The sequence below is a fragment of the Ophidiomyces ophidiicola genome (assembly GCF_022830035.1).
Source record: "Ophidiomyces ophidiicola strain CBS 122913 chromosome Unknown scaffold_12, whole genome shotgun sequence".
Classification (NCBI taxonomy): domain Eukaryota; kingdom Fungi; phylum Ascomycota; class Eurotiomycetes; order Onygenales; family Onygenaceae; genus Ophidiomyces; species Ophidiomyces ophidiicola.
The window spans coordinates 76,083-96,301 of NW_026054652.1; the positions used below are offsets into that span (position 1 = coordinate 76,083).

Here is a 20,219-nt window from a genome sequence, read left to right on the forward strand (position 1 = left end):
CAATACAGTGTCTGCAATCAGCTGTACAATTCATTTGTCTTTAATCATTTTGTTTGCATACCAAATTTTGAGCACATAAGTTTGGCATGTGGGCGACATAGGTTTGATGTAATTCTCTTGTCACTTATGAATTTGTTGGCATATCTGTGTTCTGTGGGCTGTTAAGTAGAAAATCTATTTTTCTATTTCAAGCCAGTGGAGTCTTGACCCTGTGCAGACTTTACTGTGTAGGGGTTTCCAGAGTAGGTCTTCTGTTTTTGCTTTTTTCTCTGCACCCCATACGCCTCTCCACATTTCCTCAGTAGCGACTGTTCGTTTCAGAATCGGTTCCATTGCTTTTCTTGGACCTTCAACTCTAGGCTAATCAGCCACACCATGTGTGAGCCTTTAAGAAAGCTTGGAGTCTGTTTTTAAGAGTGTTATTTATAATTTTGACCGCGAGACAACAAGGTATCTATGTAAGCTTGCCAAGCTGTAACTCGCAGGATACTCTAGACTCCACTCTGCTGGGTAGGATGGATTTCCCAGTCCCAATAGGGGTGGGAGCAGTGGGAGAGGCTGCCTGACAAGGGGGAGTCCTCGGAGGTATAGGGCTGTGAACTGTACAGCGTCAGGAAACGGAGCGATTCCAACCCCCCATTCCGGCCGTGGCCTGGGGCAGGGGCAAACATTGTCTGTGATAGGGCTGGTGGAATCTCTCCATCCCGGCCATAACCCAGGGCAGGAGAGGGGAGAGTTGGCCGCTGAAGAGCCCAAAACAACACTTCGTAAATGGGTTTACAAAGTGAAAACCGCTTTGTAAGTCACATGTTATGAAGTGGGGACATTAATCATTTCAACATACTGTTGGGGCATCAGAGCCAGTGCCGATGCTGAAAGATGGGCACAGCAAGAGATAAGGCACAGGCTGTGGAAGAGGATGTGGCAAGAATGGCTCAGGCTGAGAGAAATGAGGTGGGGTGTTACCAACAAGAGTACCAGACTGGGGGGAAGAGTGACCACTCTCCCTCAACACCTGACAAACAGAGGCAACAGAGCTGGTGCTTGAGAAAAAATCATTACTGGGCACAGTTGATACCATTGAATGCTCCCATCAGGCCTGAATATTAGCTCTCTGATAAGTTATTAGCCACATGTGTGGAGGGTGGAAACACTTCATAAAAGACTTCCCAAGCTTCATAAAAGAACGTATAGCGCATTGCTATCGCCATCTAGAAAGGGCCGGGGTGGCCCTTTTCAGGTGGCTCTTAATTTTGGGTATAGTAGAGATATTTTGCAGTTGGGTATAAGGGCCACGCGGAGATTGTAACCTTGTTCTTAAGGTGCTTTTTGGAAGATTTATTTGCAGAGCATCCTAATTTTGGGCGCTTTGAAGTATTAGGGGTTGGAGTCGCCATCGTGGTTTCCCACGCTCAGCTGTTTCAGTGGCAATGAATTCTATGACCGATGCTTCGTGGTCATTTTTGTGACCGGTAGGCTTATGCATCCAAGTTTTACTGTAAGGCAATCCAGTCTTCTCTCACATACATTCTGTCTGTGGTATGGTTATATGTGTAGGCTGTTATGTCAGGGTTCCAGTCCATCCAGCCATCGTGCTATTGCGGTTTTTTTTTTTTTTTTTTTATTCATTGTATTGTATTTTATTTTCTGGAAAAAAAAAGAGAAGAGGAAGGAGAGGAAGAATGGAGAGGGCCATTTATAAGGCATGGGCAATGCTTTGTGCCATTCACTGGCTGCAGGAGGAAGTTAGTAAGCTGGTGAATTGATTCTTCGCATTCTTGCAACTCACTTCAAAGAAACTTCACTTTAGGTAATATACCTACCTGTTAGGGCACTGGCTGGGGAGGTGGATCTGTATCACCTACTGTAAGCATGAGGGTCAAACTTACCAGTCACTCTCCGCATCATCACCTCTTGCTTCATACATACCTCACCTTTACCTCAGGCAGTTTCTCAGGGACGTCTCAGTCTATCCGTCAGTGTGCACCGAGACCCGAGAATTTCTCAGCATTCCGCCATTCAACAGGGACTCACTCTCTCTCCACAATTCCCCACATTGATGACGCTCAGTCAAAAAGTTAATTGTCCTTTGGGCAAAACTAGCCATGGTGACTCGTACCTATAAACGCGAGCTTCAACGCTCAGTAAGTAGCTCCTCAAGTAACCAGCCAATACCGTAAACATAAGTCCTTCCCAAGTCCCATGCCATCAAACCATCTTCCCCTCAACGCGGTTCAAACCCTTCGCCCGCAGTCTGGACGACTAAGGTCTCCGCTCACCAGCTTGAGCACCGATCTGACAACCAGCCAGCCAGTAACTAGCTAATAGCTAGATGACTCCAGCCCGACCAAAGGTCAGAGCCAGCTAACTGGCTAACCAATTAAGTCTCCTCCACGCCACCGCAGATCTTCCTTCCGCGTGGCATCCGTTCTCCCCCCCGGTCCGTTTCGAAATTCAAACCAAACCAGAAAAAAAAAAATAATATATAAAAACGCACGCGGGCGGTTTGCGGGGTATTGAAAAAGGAACCGGGAATGACGTGGGAAGGGCCCCCGGCGGGGCGTACAGCGAGAATATGGAGGAGCTGGTTTCTTTTTTGCGTGCGAGATGACTATGTCTCCTCCCTATCAACGGTGTTTTACCGGCCCTGAGTATCCGGGTGGGCCGTGGTCGAAGCGATGATGTGGTCAATCGGTCAGGGCACGGCTGGAGGTAGGTAGGTAGTTTCGCGACGAAAGCATACACGGGAACGACTCCACAGCGCACTGCTTCGGCGGCGAGACGATAAATTAACTAGCGGAGAATAAAAGGTACGCGTGAAGCGGATTCGACTACTCTGTAAACTAGATAGTTAACTAGTCAATCAAACGCCGTCAAGTCAGCCATGGTAGTTACAGTCTCACGCGAGTCTCACCCTCAACCAGCATAAACCAGAGGCATACCACTACACCTCTGAACGTCTCCCAATCTTCTCCCTACCATATCCTTTGTCACCAAACAAACCGACAAAAACACCAACGTCAAAACGCCGCCGAGCACGGATCGAAACGAGTTTGCGGTTGAATTAAAGCCGGCGGTGGTCGCGCTCGCGCACATGCGCGCTGAGTCATCCAGTCCGCGTCATCTCCGTAGCTAGCTCCGCAGCTCTCTAGTTAGTTCAACTAGTTACGACGACGGGGGCGGCAGCGGCGTCCATCCGAACGGTGGGCGCGGGAGGGGCCGGCGCGGCGGCGGGCTTGGATCGCGGGAGGGCGAAGCTAACTCCCCACACTGCACGGGCGAACGTGTTCCCCGGTTGCGTAGTTATATGCGCTCATGATGAGCTTGGTTGCGGGCGGAGGAAAAGCTTGGTAGAGGTTCCCAACGGGCTGGATGTAGTGGTTATACGAGGCCCCCCCCAGCCGTGTGGGCTCGATGGCGAAGAAGTCATAATAATTGTGGATAATAAGAATGTACGGAGGAAAGGGGTGGAGGCAAGAAAAAGACTTGTTTTGAATGCTTGTTAGATTATGTCTAAGTATGAAGGGGCGGGGGAAGGGGGCCTCGTCCAAGTCTATATAAGTTTGTATTAACAGGCGTCTTCGTCACATATCGTTATATTTTTGTACTACAAAAAAGAAAAAAACAAAAAGATCACTCAGCTCTTGCTCTTCGCAGCGGCGGCCATGCGGGCCTGGCGCTGCTCGCGCCAGCCGCTCGACTTGAGGCGCAGGACGGTGACGGAGGCGCCGACGCCGACGAGGTTCAGGAGGGAGAGGCCGGTGAAGCACCAGCCCCAGCCCATGCGGCGGACCAACGGCTCGATGATGGCGGCAGCGACGGCGGCGGCGGGGTTGCGCAGCATGTTGCCAAGGGCAAAAGCGGCGGCGGCCTGCTGGGCGATGCACTCGGTCAGGAAGGCGTTGGAGGCCACGAAGATCCACGACATGCCAAAGCCGGCTGTAGTTATCGGAGAGGTTAATGTGTCAAGTTCTTCACAATATCGAGGTCTTGGGACCAACTCACTTAGAAAAGTCGACACCAGCGTGGCGGCAGGGTGCACGGCGCGGTCGACGAACCAGCCAAACATCAGCAAACCGGCCGCGCACAGCAGCACGCCCCAGATCTGATCGAGCAGGCGGATCTCCGGCGTGACCGTGTGCTCGCCGCGCAGGCGGGCGATGCGAGCGCGGCGCCAGTCGGAGAAGTGACCGCCGGAGAGCGAGCCGAGGACCATGGCGATGCCGACGACGAGGTAGCCGGCGCCGACGCTGGCGGTGGACCAGCGGTACACGCCCTGCAGGGCGGCGGGCAGCTGCACGGCGATGCAGAAGTACGAGGCGTACAGCACGGCGGTGTTGAGGCACACGATGCCGATGGGCGGGTAGGCGAACAGGCGCCAGTAGCCGGCCAGCGACGGCTTGGGCGGCGGCGGGCCACGCTCGGGCTCGGGCGCGCGCGGCGACGAGGCGCGCAGCGGCCACACCAGCCAGCGATCCGCGACGACGCGGCCGTTGCCGACGCGCGCGCGCAGCGTCTCGGGCAGCAGCAGCAGGATGGCCAGCCACAGCGCGGCGGCGAGCATGGCTTTGCGAGTCGGTCAGTCAGTACGACCTAGTAGCTATCAGAGCAAGGAGGCGATGGTACCCAAGAAGCCGAAGATCCACCGCCACGACGGGCCGCCGGCCAGCGCGCCGCCCACGACGGGGCCCAGGATCGGGCCACACTGCGGGCCGAGCAGGAAGTAGGACATGGCGCGCGCGCGCTTCTTGGGCTCGGTAGTCTGCATTCGAGGAGTTAGTTAACTGGTCAGCGAGAGTTTGGTTGCTAGCGAGCAACGTTCACGGACGCACATCAGCGACGGTGCCGGCGCCCATGGACACGACGGCGGCGGAGCCAAAGGCCTGCACGACGCGCAGCACGACGAGGGCGGCGAAGTGCGCGGGCAGCGCGGCGAGCAGCACGTTGGCGGCGATGTATATCAGCAGCGACAGCAGGTACAGCGGGCGGCGGCCCTTCCAGTCGGCCAAGCTGGCCCAGAACAGCGGCTGGGGAGAGTTAGTTGACGACGAACCAGTTCACTGGATATGCTGGAGGAGCACGCACGGCAAAGGCAAAGACCACCATGAAGACGGAGACGGTGGCATTGATGGCGGACGCGCTGACGCCGAAGTGGCGGGCCAGCACGGGCAGCGCGGGCAGGTAGATATTGCCGGCCAGCGGGCCCAGGAAACCCGCGACGGTCACGACGGCCAGGATGAAATGGCGGCGCGCGGGCGGGAAGGCCGTGTAGGGCGGCGGCGGCGGCTTGGGCTGCGCTTCGACATCGGCGGGGGGTGCGGTGGTGGTGGTGTCGGGCGGCGGAGAGGCGGGCGGAGAGGGCGGGCGAGAGGCCATGGCGGGCAGGCAGAGAGACATACAGACAGACAGACAGACAGATAACTGACTTGGAGAGAACGCAGGCGAGCGAGCGAGAAGCAGGCGGGCAGGCTTATAGGGCCGACACGAGCGGGCGAGCCAGCGGCGGCCGCACGCAGCAAGGCACGGCTGAGCCGGGCAGCGGGCGACGGAGCACAGCCAGGTAACTAGTTAACTAAGTTCACCAGCTGTAACTACAGTTAAAGGATACGACGAGACCCGACCAGAACCGACCAAGAACAAGAACAAGAACAAGAACAAGCCCGACCCAGATCTCCAACGGCTCACCGGCCGCCAGTAACTAGTTAACTAGTTAACTCAACGCGAGCTTGATCCCAGAGAAGCTTCGCCGGCCAACGGAAATCTGCTCAATCGTGCGCAGCCCGCCCGGCGCGGCGCCCAGCGCTCTCAGGCCTCACGCAGCCAGCCAGCTATGCTAACCGGTATGAATGTAGTTATATCAGACGCCCGGCCGCCATGCTGCCGCCGCCGCTGCTGTTGTCACTGCTGCTCCCTCAGCTCTGCCCGCCATGACCCGCACGACCAGCGATCCCCAGGACAAGACCGCCACTGCTACGCCCAAGGACGTCGAGGCCACGCGTGGCTCGTCGTCCGACGATGAGCAGCAGCAGCAGCAGCAGCAGCCACTCGAGCCCGCGCCCGCCGTGGCCGCTCTGAGCACGCGCAAGGCGCTGTGGGCGTTTCTCATCCTGTGCTACTCCGTGAGATAGATATACTCGGACCGCTTGACTGACTGACTGACTGACCGACCGGCAGACCGGCCCGACTGCCTCCATGGTGTTCAACTACGTCTCCGCCGCCATCCAGAGCGCCGCCAACATCGTCGGCCGCCAGCCCGGCTCCAACAAGCCGTGCCCGCGCCGCGGCAGCAACGTGCCCTGCTCCGTGCGCTTCGGCGCCGGCGAGGTCGACTATGTCAGCTATCTGTACGTCCGTTGTATATATATATATATATATATATATATATATATATATATATATTATCCTTCTCGACTTACTGAGTACTGACCGTGCAGCCTGTACCTGCGCGCCATCGGCCGCGCCCTCGAGGGCGTCATCACCATCTTCATCTCCGGCATCGCCGACTACTCGCGTAGGCTGTATCCCTCTAACTCTTTAACTCTACCGTCTTAACTGGTTTCTATCCCCAGACTACCGCAAGACCATGCTGATGCTGGCCATCGTGCTGTTCGGCGCGCTCGCGGTGCCCTTCGCCGGCCTCACGCAGGCCAACTACAGCCACCTGACGGCGCTGTCGGTGCTGTACGTGTGCATCACCACCGTGCAGGGCGTGTACGTGGTCATCGAGGCCTCGTACATCCCCATCTTCATGCGCTCCGTCGGCGGCTTCCGCAGCCTCCTGCCCGGCCGCGACGTCGCCGCCGCCGTCGCCGTCGCCGAGCCCGGCCCCGCCTCGCAGGAGAAGCGCACCTGGGTCAAGGGCTTCACCGTCAGCGTGCTGGCCCTCGTCGCCGGCAACGTCGGCGGCCTGACCGCCCTGCTCGTCGGCGTCATCCTCGTGTACGCCCGCGGCTCGTACGTCAAGATCGGCTACCACAACTACCTGCTGGCCATCACCATCGCCGGCTGCCTGACGAGTATGTATAACCCCTTATATTATATTATGATTGATACTGACACGCGCAGTCGTCTTCGCCGTCGTCGGCCTGTCCATGCTGCCGTCGGTGCAGGGCAAGCCGCGGCCCAAGCGCGGGCGCAACCTGCTGCTGCTGTCCGGGCGCAACTGGTGGCGCCTGGTGACGTCCATCGGCCGCTACCCGGAGGCCTTCAAGCTGTGCGTGGCGTGGGTGCTGTGGTACACGGCGTACTCCAACTACCTGGGCCTGATCCAGGCGCTCTTCCTGCAGGTCACGGGCATCAACAACGGGTCGGGCGTGTACCAGGTGTGGTCGTTCACCAACATCATCTTCGCGTGCATGGGCAGCCTGGGCTTCCTGCTGGCGTTCCCGCGTGTCACGGCGCCCATCAAGCGCTGGGCGTACGGCTTCCTGGCCGTCAACTTCCTGTGCATCTTCTGGGGCTGCCTGGGCATCAGCGCGCGCGTGCCCATCGGCTACAAGCACCACGCCGAGTTCTGGGTCGAGCAGGTGCTGTTCATGAGCACCAGCAGCGCCCTGCGCTCGTACAACCGCGGCGTCTACGCCACCCTCATCCCCGAGGGCTCCGAGGCCCAGTTCTTCGGCCTCGAGCTCACCCTCGACCTGGCCACCGGCTGGATCAACCCGCTGGTGCAGGGCGTCATCCAGAACCGCACCCGCAACCTGCGCTTCCCCATGCTGGCCAACGTGCTGCTCATCACCGTCTCCATCCTGCTCTACATCTGGGTGGACATCCCCAAGGGCATCGAGGACGCCAAGGTGCCGCTGGACCTCGACGACGCCGAGGAGCAATCGTAAGAAAAAAGGGGGGGAGGGGAGGGGGTGCACTAGCTAGTCATTAGGTCAAAAGCCGGAAGGAAGAAAGAAAAATATACTACTCTGTACTCCGTACCACATAATAATAATAATCAAAAAGCAAGTGACAAGAAACAAAAAACAAGCGAGGCAAGACATCAAGGAACCCGGTGGATACTGAGATACGACGATGCGAGCTCCTGACTAACAATCAGATCCTTTCGGCCCTGGAAGACGAGCCGGGCGAGCTTGCGCCGATGGTTACTTCGTTCACTCACCTCCGAGTCAATCAGAATAATAATAAGCCAGGCTGGCCAGCCGCGCTCTAGCCCATTCCTGCCGTCGGCTCGTGTTTGTTCCTGCGCGCGCGCACCATTTATCATCATGATTATTATTATTATTATTATTACTCTTCGTCCATACGGCGTAGCATCCTTCGGCCCTCTCACAGCCAGCGTAGCAGCCATCCATTCATCCATCCATCGTATCACCCGTAAACTGCTACGGGCTTACTCTGCGAGTCAAGCCCCGGGTGTCCCGTACTCGGTATAGGCAGCCCCAGCCCCGACCGACTCTGTTATTCTCTTTTCCGGCTTGGCCTTCCCATCCCCTGGTAATGCAGGTCACTTATTTTTTTTGGCCGTTTCTGCGTTTCTTGCCCTTTAATCTTTTTTTTTTTCTTTCTTTCTTTTCGGCGTGCCGATCAGCTCGTAAATGCCTGTCCCCGCCGCCGGCTTTGAAATAACAAGCCAGGCCCGCCGCGTCTCTTGGCTGTCTTTGCTTCGCCTGGGCGTCTCTCTCTGGGTGTGCCCGGCCCTCCCCCCCCCATCGCACCACCACCGCAGGGCCAGGGCTGGGCGCTCTCCCGCCGGCCGATCCGCCACGGGCGCCCGTAAGCGTGGCGGTGATCATCCGCCAGCTGAGCGGCCAACCCCCCCCCCCCACCCGCTTCTTGCAGAAACTCGGGAGCAGAGACAGACATGCTGCTGCTGGAGGTCGTATCGGCGCGAGGTTGAATCAGGCTTCGCGGGCTAGCAACTTGGCTTTTCTCGGGCCAAGCTAGCGATGTACAGTAGTTAGTTAGCTTGGTCGCGCGCGCGAGTGCTGCCGTGGAGCCCGCCCGCAAGCCGCTGGGCTGGGCTGGAGGCGAAACTCTGCGCTGCTGCTCGTCATCGCGACGCCCTCGTGAGCACTAACAACTCAGGAATTAGTTGGCCAGCGAACTCACTGACTAGCCAGCCAGCTAAGTAAACTAACAGGACGAAGCACACGGCGCACTGGGGCGGGTAGTTCGCGTAGTCAGTTAGTTAGTGACTCTGCTGAGCGGCCGACTAACTACCTGGCTACCTAGTTACTCTACTGACGAGGTAGGCTGCCCATCCCACACACTCTCCACCGCTTCCCACCGCGAGCCCGCGCGCTCCAGGCATCATCGCGTGAGACATCGCTTGCTAGGTTCTTTTACCGCGCTCCCTGCCGCCGGAGTCCGGCCAAAGCAAGCATAACTAGTTATCTGCTCAATCTGCCTCGCGCCCGAGCCCGCCTGCCATCCTCGCGCCGTTCATATTCATCTTAGTAAATATCAGTCGCAGTCCGCGTGGGAACAATGGTCCTGCCTGTATAGCCGCCCACCGCTCCACGTTAGCAATTGTTGTTATTATGATTATTCTTCTTCCTTCCTCGCTTGCTTGCTTGCAGCCTGGAAGAACCTGTTTCCTTAGACGGGGCAGCCACTTACAGGGGTCTTCCGATCCCGCCAGCTGGGGTCGAGCCTCCAGCTGAACCGCTTCACCAGCATGAACAGCGAAATGCGCATCTCCAGCAGCGCAAAGTTTTCCCCCAAACACGCCCGGCTGCCGCCGTGGAACGAAATAAACTCCGCCCGCGCTCGTGAATGCCGGTATCGCGTCGAGATCTCTTTGTTCGTCGCCCCCCACCGCTCCGGCCGGAACTCGTCGGCGCTCTTCCCCCACGTCTGAGGGTCGCGATTGGTGGCATAGCAGTTGTAGCCCACATACGTCCCCGGCGGGATGAAGTGCTCGTTCCCAAGAGACACTGGCTGCGCGACGCACCGGTTGATCAGCTGTGAAATCGGGGGAAACAGTCGCAGACTTTCGTAAATCACCGACGTGAGATACGGTAACTCTCGCAAAATAGCGTGTGAGGGTCGGTCAGCTCCGCAGCCCTCGACTTCATCCCTCAGCCGGCTCTGGACCGCCTACCATTCCTTCAGCGAGGAGCACTATCTCAGACTTGGGCGGGGTGGTCTACTCACTGGATATTTCCCCAAGAGGTACAGTATCGAAATCAAAAGGAGCTGTGGGTTTTCCTGGCCCGCAACGAACGTCACGTTCAGATTGTCCCGAAATTGCTGCTGCGTCAACGTCCCACTGTCTCTAGCTGCAATCAACCGCGTGGCAACATTTTCCGACACGGGCGCGCCATGCATCCTTCTGTGGCTCTGGAGGACCCGCGACTCCAGCTCGTCGGAGAACCTTTGTACTAACTCCCGCGCACGCAAGCGGCTTGGGATGAACACGCCTAGTCGATCTAGAACTGGAAAGTTCATGAAAATGGGCTTGAAGATCTCCTTCTTGACTTCTAGCTGCAACTTCGTAAGAGGTTCGTCTTTTTGCGTCAGGGACTACACCGTCCGGTTAGTGTTCTAGACGTCGTAGTGGCATGAGAAGCGCGCTGACCTTGATCTCAGTTTGAAGCACCGTCTTAGACAGGTTTGCCGTTGTATAGCATTGGACGTATTCTTGTACCGTTACTCCTTGGCTTCCTTTGGCTTTCTGTGCATCTGCTAGCAGCTCACAGAGCTTTTCGGCGTTGTCCGCTATGGGGTCGGTCTCAAAGACCCCCTGGAGCCCCGGCTTGATGATAGTTCGGTAGAGTCGCCAGGTGTCATCTCGTGCTGAAATAATATTATCTCCTAGTATGGCATGAGATCAATTCAATTGCAGTCGCAAGAAGGAGGTATTCACATACCCAGAAGCTCTGCGAGAACGCTGTGGGGTATCTTCTTTTGGTTTCCGCTCTTCTGGTAGACCTCTTCATTTTTGAAAACTTCCGCCACGTAGCTCGACCTCTGCACCATGAGGTTCCATTGTCCGCCGAAGAAAATTTTGATCACTCCGTGCTTAAGCAGGGGCTTTTCGATATACTTGCGGTAGGTATCTTCCTGGTCTACGTCCAGGAACAGCGGAAGTAATGTCACCCAGAACGGGACGGACGGAATGCCCCGCGGGTACCGAGGTGGCAGCAGTATCCAGCAAAGCGTCAGCGTCAGCAGCGCGACCGCTGCCACGACGACCCTGGGGACGGACGCAGTAAGAAAATGCAGAAACATCGCGGGCCCAGCAGAGATGCGCTGATGATCTTCCTCTGTTGGTCGAGTAGAGCAAGGGGAGGGGAGGCACTCCACTAGCCGGAGTAGGGACGATGCTCGAGGCCAGAAGAACTAACTACCAGACGGAATCGCGCCCTTCGACCATATCTCGCAGCTCAAGCCGTTGAGACCCCTCGACCAGGCAAATAACATCATCGACAAGGTCGCATCCCTTCATGTGGGTGGGGCTAAAAAAATAAATGCTTCGCCGCAATGTTAAATACGGTTCGCCGAGCGTTTCCTAGGCCGGTCCGATGCCATTCGCTAATTTCGCAGCCTGGTATCGTCGAGCCCGTGTCGGGAAGAAAGCTTGGTTGTTTGCAGGATCTGGCTGTGACACCTTTGGGCCAAACCACATCTCGTTTTGGATACGAGCCAGTTTTCCATTGCCCGGGCCAATCGGTAGGCCGCTTTGGGTTGGACCCTCGAGTGTCTCGATCAAGGATGCCGGCCTGTATACATCGCGCCAGCGGAAATGCAAATGACAGCCCTGGGAGTCATCTAGCTCACATGAAAGATCTGTAAGGCCGGCAGGCCTGTCCGGATATTCCGCCGCTAAATATAGACTTGGCGGACATTATGTCTTCAGCTATCAGCTTCGAAAGCATATAGCCGTGGGAGTATTTCACCCGTGGCATTTCGTCCCTCCATACCTGCCGCGGCCCTCATCACCTACAGAGTCCATCACTTTGCTCTTTCTTTTCAAAAAACCACCATGGATTTTTCAAACGACGGAGCCTCCATCTACCACCGCAGTCTTGCGGTATACATCCGCCGTGACGGCGATCTTATCCGCTGCCACGGGAAAAATTGCCAATGGGTCAGCTCGTCCTGGCCCACGATCCGTACCACAGTCCTGAAAGGAAGTTCGGAGCCTTTGCACCAGTCCAAAAGCCATGCACTATCACGTCTTGAAATGAGTGATCCCGACCCTGAGATTGGCAACCTAGAAATCTATGAGATACAAAAACAAAACCAAAATGAAGTTGCGGGATTAATCCTCAAAAAGATGTCCCGGAAAAGCTCCATGGACTTCGATAAATTCTTCTCGGCTCTTATCCTGACTCAAATGCAGCTGGGTTCTCTCGAATCGTCAGCCGAAAACAACTCAGTCACCCAAGCAATCGTAGATCTATTCGATAAACAACTGCGATATCAGGTGCCGAACGACCAGTGGGAGATCAAAGGCCGGGAATATTTCACTTCCAAAGTGCGGTATTATACCTCTCGCAACCTCCGGCTCGAGTTGTGTCTTCCTGCATTCCCATGCAAGTCATCCAACCCGGAAAAGGTTGCGACAACCCTCCCCGACAAAGGCGAGGAAATAGCGCTGAGGAGACTGCACGAATTTGCACAAAAAGTTGAGACGATATACAAGCCAGGGGCTCAAGTCTGGATCATCAGCGATGGACATGTGTTCAGCGACTGCAGTAAGCCTGTCGAATCTCGCTTATGGGAGTAGCAAGCTGACATAGTTTCAAAGTCGGGGTTGATGACCAGACTGTAGACGACTATGGCGCCCACCTGAAGACACTTAATAACGCCATCAGTTCATCTTTCAAAGGCCCTAGAGATCGGGTGCGTTTTCGATCCCTGGTTGACATGTTCGACCTCGACGTCAGCGATGTTCCCAGCTATGAAAAGCTAGGAATTCCAAATCTGAATCATCATATTGCAACCACTCTGAAAGATGATGCGGAACTCTGCCGCCGCATCCTGATGGCCGGCTGTCAGCCTAACGAGGCCGGGCTGAGGGCACGAATCAACTCCCAAGATGCCTCCATTCTAGCGTTATACCGTGGCTTTTCACGGTTTATGCTTGAGGATCTTGACTTGCATCCGCTCACCCAGGCACTCTCGCGGTCTCAAAGAAAAAAGTTGGCGACCAAAGTTTCTTTCGAAATGATTCTGCGAAATCAAGCCTATTCCAATCTCGTCGAACTGATGTGTCCAGATCATGTTCGGCTCTCGATCCATGCACACAACAATTCTGGTCCAAAGTTTGGTATCCGGCTATTTGACACCAAAATATACCGCGCCACACATAGCCTCGATAAAGGTGATGGGGAAGCCTCATCTGCCGATCTTTTGCACATCCCAACCCCGTGGCACAACTGCGTCGCCACATTCCCAGGCGAGCCAGTTAGCTATGTTACAAAATCGAAAGCCATCACAGACGCATTGTCGACCCCACGATATACCGGAGCCTGGGTGGAGGGTGACCTTGCGGAAGGGAAAGGCGGCTTTTACTCCCTTTACAGACCTGTTCCACCACCGGCGCCGGCGCCGGCCCCCAAACAAGCTTCAAAAGAAGAATTGGAACGGGTGGTGGTCCGCCAAGACAAGCCACTGGAAGCAATTTCCGTCAAAGGAAGTGGAATGGCCCGGAAAACTGTGCGGTCTATGGTTCTCAATATCCCGTTGGCCATCTACAATCTTTGCATCAACTCGTTGAGGTTCAGCCGGGCCTGGCTCATGGCTTATGTCAGCCAGTCACATTAGTCTCATAATTGAATTTTTGGCGTATAAAATACGGATGAGTAATACTCATACTGTTGGTATAGAATGTAATGCATATACGAGTGCGGTTTGCCATGTTTGCATCTAGGTTTAGCAATATCATATTTAAAGACGAACTTATTTTTCTCGAGAACACGGAGTACGATTCAGCTCTGGGCAGTGCATCAGGCTATGGTGCCCAAACACTACTTACGGAGACCGCCGATGGCTTACCTAAACTTACACAGTGCCCCAAGCCGCCACAGACCCCGATGCTCTCGTATGAATGCGCACGCATATCCCGCAAGACAGGGGCTGAGAACGGCTCGCCCTGTCAGGGGGGTCTGAGAGCCGGACATAATGTAAACGTTTGATCGAAGATCGGAGCATTGGCACGGCAAGGCCGCGAGGAGAAGAATCCCTGAATAAGCTGATGGATCTCCTGTTGTTCTAGAATTGCAAGCCGCCTAGCCCATGTTTACTTTACATGCGTACATGTCCCGTGAACGCCAGTTTGTTATTCTTACAGCTCATCCTTGCTCAACGGCTTCTGTCCATCCTTTTCGGTGTCTGCCTGTTGCTGCAGACCTGCAACCTTCCTTCCTAGGGCTGCAATCTCATCATCATACGCTGTCCACTCAGGCACTTGTCGTCTTGCACGGTCCAATTTCGGTTCTTTGGTCATCGGGTTATTACACAGGTCAATGGTCTTTGCCGTCTTTAAAGAGTCATCTGAGCACCAAGTTTCACACCATAGCCAGTCCTGAGGCAAACTTTTAATTGGAATTGTATGTTGCATATGATTAGGCAGGTCTTGGTCAAGATTAGACAGGCTGTTTGGATCGGCGGATAAGGCCTGGTATTGTCCCCGAAGCCTGTCGCCAGCCGCGATCTGCCTAAAACGATTGAGATCCACGACGTAAAGTGCAGAGATGTGATAGGGCAACCCTTCTAAAAACTTCTTCCAATACCCTTGTTTCCAGAAGCGGAAGCCTTCTATTTCAGCCCGAGAATCACACATCGGCGTGAAGCCGTAAGGTGCATCGCCAAGATCCATTGTAATAAGGTCGTACATATCGGTGCGGACAATCTGATCAGCGTCCACGAAGATCACTTTATCCAGGGATAGGGGGAAAAGAACGTCCAAGAATAAGATCTTGTAACCCCAGATCTCTCGCTGTTTTTCTTTCTGAGCTCGTAGCCAGTGCGGCCATTTGTAAGTCACCATTTCATACGAAAAGCCATATTCTCTCGCCAAGTGAGGAAGGAAAGATTTAAAGGACGGGGACAAAAATTGTTCAATGAACCAAAATTTGACGGAGTGTTTCGTGTGGCGCATCACCGACACCATCATGATATTCAGCATTCGCTCGTATAGATGTCCACTCGCGACGGAGAAAATGTTTATATCAGCCTGCTTATCCCGAGTCAACTTGGTTACACCGGAGAAAATCCCTGAAGCAAAGCTGACTCCTTTAGCAATGTAATCTTTCGCCGAGCCCGGCTTGGCTGCAGGATCCAGGACATCATCTTGTTCGTGTCCAGGTTTGCGCGATAGTCGCGGGAACAGCGTGGTTCCTTGGAATGATAACAGGGCAACCTCGCCAGTTTCGTCGCCTGCAGTAGGAATGTATCCCATACTGCCAGCGCTATCCAGTTTGAAAATCCGTTCACTGGACCCTGGCTTCAGGGTGATTTGCCAATATCCGGGTTGGGCTTTGAACTGAAAGTACCCTAGGTTGGCCATGACAATCGTATCAATAAAATGCGGGTTTCTTTCCGTGCCGAGAAGAAGCTGAACCCCCCGTGGGGGGCTTCCGTTCGACATATCTCGTGAGTGCCCCTCGATCAAGATGTGTTCCAGCTCGTATATCGCGTCCACATTGACAGTCTCCTTCAACGAACTTAGTTTAATGTTATCGAGATCGAAAACGGACTCTTTCGGTGCAACCAGCCAAGACGGAGGCACATCCATCCCCAGCGTCAGGAGTGCTTCTCTAGGTAACCCTTCGAAAGAAGCTCCGGGTCTTTTTAACGAACCATCGGCGTTGAACAATGGTTCCGAATCAAGAACTTGTCGATAAAATCTCTTTACAGGCAACTCCTTGAGGGTGGTAGCTGGACTAAGGAAGACTTTGACTGCTACCCCGTGGAGGTTGGACAGCACTTTTAGGATAGGCGCAAAACTCTGGGCGCCTTCTGAAGCCGGGTCAATAGTGGCAACGATTTGAATGGTAGCATCTTCAGCGCTGGAGATTGTGAAACCGGTATGGGTATTCTTCCATTTGCTAAAAACACCTGTGCGCAGAACTGGGCCCTTGTCATATATATCTTCTGAAATATCTGATTTTGTAGCACGAGTGGTCAGAGATACTAGTCTTGCAAGGGCAAATGGGTCTTTGATCTTATCCTCCAGCTCGAGAGCAGAGATAGCTTTCACAAGAGGTTGTGAACGCCTTCGCTGCTCATACACCAAAAGCTGATCTAGCTCCTGCAGGGAGAGGCTTGTTGTAATGGGTCCAACAAGTCTTCCATTAAATATAATTGTGATGCTAGTAGTATTTGCTCCCAAATCTTTGGCCAAAGAGGAAAGAGATTCAAACCCAGTATTGGGCGACACTGTCTCGGGAGCTTGCTGTAGCAATTCCTCAGAATCCAGGGGCAAAATGCCTTGAACGGAATGAACATCAGTGTCTCGACCACTCCTTGAAAGCTCGGCAAGTTTAGTCGAAACGGTCCCGGAAGAGTTTGAGCCAGAATGATGAAGAAGGAAAATTTCAAGCTCGGGATGTTTCTCACGAAACTCAAGCAACGTTCGGCATTGTTTTAACACATATTTGTTGTCAAGGTCCGCAATTAGCATGAAACTTCCCCAACTCTCCAACTTCGAATCAGCCGATGCAGGAATTCGAGGTATTGTATCAAACGCAGATTGGTGTTTCTTATACACGGTAGTTAGATCTTGCATTTGAATTTCGCTTGGATCTTCTGGAATGATCAATGAGTTACGGGTTAAGATTGCGCCATCGAGATAGTGATTGGGAAACCAAAAATCATTATCATAGATACCCGTCATAACAGCCTGTTGAATCTCCTCAAGATCTTGGGCTAATCTAGAAATTAGTAGTTGAATCCAGTTCTCGTCTCGGGAAAGAATAGCTCCATTGGCAAAAAAGGGTGCATCGTTCTTATCAATAGATAGTCTTTGGAGGTAGGCGTTAGTTTTAGTTAGAACATGTTCAAATTGATCTGAACTTAAAATCTCTTCGAATGTCAATACAGTTTGTTCAGGGCGAGGCTCCCGGTCCTGAACTGCGGCATCGAACGCGCTCTTGTCAGGTGAAACCAACTGTTGTTTGCTTTCGCCTAAGGCTTCAAAGTACCTCATGAGCGTTTTTAGGCCATACGTCTGATATAAGTAGGACCCCAATTTGAATTGCTCCAGTGATTCTTTGCCAGTTACCATTGGAACAAATCCAAAGTTAACAGGTATCTTTCGGGTGATGAACATTTGAAGTTGACGCGCGAGCATATTGATGTCCATTAGATCAGCCAAATTTAATGGTATGACTACATAATGAATATCACGGCGAACTTGGGGGAATTGGCCAGGGTAGAGTTGTTGAAGGAGCTACCAAAGGTTAGAATATATCCAGGAGAGCAAAAAAAATCAACGTACCGCAGACACATCGCGGGGCCAATCTTCATATCGCTTGTCTTTCTCCACATTGTTAAGCCAGATGATAACACCGTTGCCCTCAGTCTCGTCCCTATAATCATATCTCGAAGTGGCGTCCGAGGCATGGGAGTTGATAGTTGAATCGGACAGCAAATTAACAGTGTCAGCTGCAGATAAGCCGACCTCCTGGAATTTCTTAATCAATCTTCGCTCGTTGCGCAAATGAGTCAACAAGGAGAATCCATTGACGAGGCGTGAATTAATTTGGACACCGTTAACCCACATGACATTGTACCCGGAGGGAAACATGTGTGCCTTGTTAAACTCCCATTCCTCAAGGAATTCAGCTGAAACATTCAGATTAGTAACGGCAGAGGAGTGCCGGGGAAAATCTTGAGATAGCTTCAACAGTGACCCAAAGGGGTTTTCACTATTCATTACAAAACTAGCCGCATTGACTCCAAGCGTGGATACTTCAGCCGCAGACAACGGTTTCAAATCTTCTAGAGGCACGTCCTCTAAACTCTTTATCGGCACTTTTGTAGATTTGGAGTTTTCTGAAGCTGAATTTGAACCCGAGCCAGGAAGGTCTGCGCCACGATCATCCATCACAATATAGTCTGTTTTTTTCAGAGCAAGTTGAACGCCATATCCGCTGACAAAAAGTGGACCGCTTGGCCCAGCTGAAGAAGGGCGGTATCGTACTTTGTACGAAAATTCTCCTTTCATAGCCCGTCTGCTCAGTTCCTTGTGGAATTCACCAAACATTGGCGCAGAGATATCAGCGTACACGACAAGAGATTCATCTCCGGTGCCGAGAACTCGATCAAAGGGTAAAAGGCGTTCGTTCCTGACATTGTGTTAAGATCTATGGAGAATAAATATTGATAGGGTTTCCAGGCCCACATACTGATTGCCTAAAACACCTTGTTGCGCATGTTCCAAACTAGGAGAACAATATTGCTGCCCGGAATAGTGCGCCCAGACCTGACAAACAGCATCCTGAGCAGCCATCATAGAGGGCTCTACAGAGGTATTATAGTACTGGTAGTGCGCCTGTATTCGCGGTGCCGTTGAGCGGAGCGACATGGCAAGCTTAAATGACGACAGCGCATCCAAAGAAGCAACATGCCCTTCATCTTGCAATACACGAAGGAACTCATTATATAAATCCTTCTCCGTTTGAGCTTCCGCAAAAATTCCGTCCGCAACACGATCGAGGAGCGGGAAGTAACAAGTGGTATTTTCTTCGGCAGCTGTCTCTCTGTCATCAGTTAGATATTTTCCCTTCTAAATATACCTATCTCTTATTTCTCTTAAAGAAATAGGTTAGTAACCCGGGAACAGTTGCCTACAGTAGTTCCAGTAAATATGGCGGAGAGCTAAACGAAGCGCTCAAGGCGACGTTCACCGCAGGACTCGCATGGGCCGCTGGAGAGAGAAGGACAGCGCCAACCATTAGGCCGGCGCGCCATGATAATAAAGAATCAAAGAACTGCATCATGGCATAGAGCCTGAGCTAGCCAAAAATGCTGTGAGGTTCTATTCGAGCTCTCTGGAGCTTGCATGCATGGAGATATTGAAAGATCAAATAAACATAGTCTTCACAGATTTTGATATAAAAAGCCACCACTTCATTATAGACGCAATGCGTTACGGAGTACAGTTGGAGCCCAATTCCCCAGAAACCCCAATCTGAGTTTCTTGTCCTCCGCGTTTTGAACACGATGTTGTTTTGGTTTGGTCTTTCTCGTCTGCCGTAGTTAGTTGAAGGCCCAGGGGTTCATTCATGTGTCATAGTGAGCTGTGGAGTACGGAGTACGGAGTAGTTAACTACGGCATACCAGAAGGGCCATGACAATATTACAGTTAAAGTTTAGAGTTTCCAGATGTTGATTGCTTATTAATCACAACTCTAACTAACCTGGCCGAACCAGCAGTGCTGAAGAGCCTCTCTCGCAGTAATCCTTCTTGTTGGGTCCAGATTTGTCATTTTCCCTACTAGGTCCCTAAAACTTGGGTCCACATAATCCCAAGACTTGAAAGGCTGTCTAAAATTCCCTGGAGTAAAACTGTTTGCGAGGGCTACCAGCCGTTCATAAAAGATGTTTTCTTTTCCTATATGTTGAAGGAGCCCATTGAAGCTGTCTTCATCTGCAAAATAGGATATGTGTCGGCGGAGGACATAGCGCCATGAATCCGCAGCCTCTAACTCATTATCACTAACACGAAAAACCATCTCATTGACCATAACATAGATCATCTATAGTTATTATTAGTAATTTGAAACAACAAAGCTGGTGGGAAAAACAGCCATACCACAATTCCAAAGGAGAAAACATCTGAGGCCTGGTTCTGGCGGGATCGGCACCAACTTTCAGGACTTCTCCAGATTGCATTTCCACAAAGGGGGCCTCTCAGCCATTTCCCAGGCGGTACAATGACTGTATCCTCGAGGTCTGAGATCTGAACGCTTTTGGTGCGCACAAGACCCTCAGCACTTTCATCGTAGTCCACGAGGATATTGTTTGGTTTTATGTCTATTAACAGTCAGTATTGTGGTGTGAGTAGACTTCTGGAGTGCTCAAACATCCCATTATGGAGAATATCTCTATCATGCATATCAGCAAGGCCATGCAAAGCACTTTGAAGAATGTTGCTCCTTGCCTCTGTGGATAGAGGTTTCTGGCTCAAACGAAGCAAGTCCCCGGCCAGAAATGGAAAGATAAACAACTGGGGTGCTTTGATAGTATCAACTACTGCTCGCACATTTGGGCAAGAAGACAGTTGCTTCTGCAAATCCAGCTGGTACTCAAAC

General features: G+C 52.9%; 5 protein-coding genes across 5 annotated transcripts; 2 read left to right on the forward strand and 3 right to left on the reverse strand.

Moving 5' to 3' along the window:
- Positions 1–3,637: 3,637 nt before the first annotated feature.
- Positions 3,638–4,732, reverse strand: DTR1 (Dityrosine transporter 1; the record flags this gene model as incomplete). The annotated part of the gene is made up of 2 exons (XM_049252523.1): positions 3,638–4,566; positions 4,627–4,732. The coding sequence occupies 2 exons, from the start codon at positions 4,730–4,732 to the stop codon at positions 3,638–3,640; spliced, it is 1,035 nt and encodes a 344-aa protein (XP_049108364.1).
- A 1,195-nt stretch (positions 4,733–5,927) lies between these two features.
- LOZ57_003476 (uncharacterized protein) lies at positions 5,928–7,835 on the forward strand (the record flags this gene model as incomplete). The annotated part of the gene is made up of 5 exons (XM_049252524.1): positions 5,928–6,119; positions 6,175–6,344; positions 6,435–6,511; positions 6,570–7,016; positions 7,066–7,835. The coding sequence occupies 5 exons, from the start codon at positions 5,928–5,930 to the stop codon at positions 7,833–7,835; spliced, it is 1,656 nt and encodes a 551-aa protein (XP_049108365.1).
- Positions 7,836–9,549: 1,714 nt separating this feature from the next.
- Positions 9,550–11,184, reverse strand: DIT2 (cytochrome P450-dit2; the record flags this gene model as incomplete). Its single annotated transcript, XM_049252525.1, has 4 exons — positions 9,550–10,050; positions 10,108–10,476; positions 10,532–10,767; positions 10,824–11,184. The coding sequence occupies 4 exons, from the start codon at positions 11,182–11,184 to the stop codon at positions 9,550–9,552; spliced, it is 1,467 nt and encodes a 488-aa protein (XP_049108366.1).
- A 754-nt stretch (positions 11,185–11,938) lies between these two features.
- LOZ57_003478 (uncharacterized protein) lies at positions 11,939–13,725 on the forward strand (the record flags this gene model as incomplete). The annotated part of the gene is made up of 2 exons (XM_049252526.1): positions 11,939–12,653; positions 12,707–13,725. 2 exons carry the CDS (start codon positions 11,939–11,941, stop codon positions 13,723–13,725), a joined length of 1,734 nt encoding a protein of 577 aa, XP_049108367.1.
- Positions 13,726–14,245: 520 nt separating this feature from the next.
- Positions 14,246–19,998, reverse strand: KRE5 (killer toxin resistant protein; the record flags this gene model as incomplete). The annotated part of the gene is made up of 6 exons (XM_049252527.1): positions 14,246–17,353; positions 17,402–18,251; positions 18,312–18,691; positions 19,326–19,664; positions 19,721–19,941; positions 19,992–19,998. The coding sequence occupies 6 exons, from the start codon at positions 19,996–19,998 to the stop codon at positions 14,246–14,248; spliced, it is 4,905 nt and encodes a 1,634-aa protein (XP_049108368.1).
- Between the last annotated feature and the right edge of the window lie 221 nt (positions 19,999–20,219).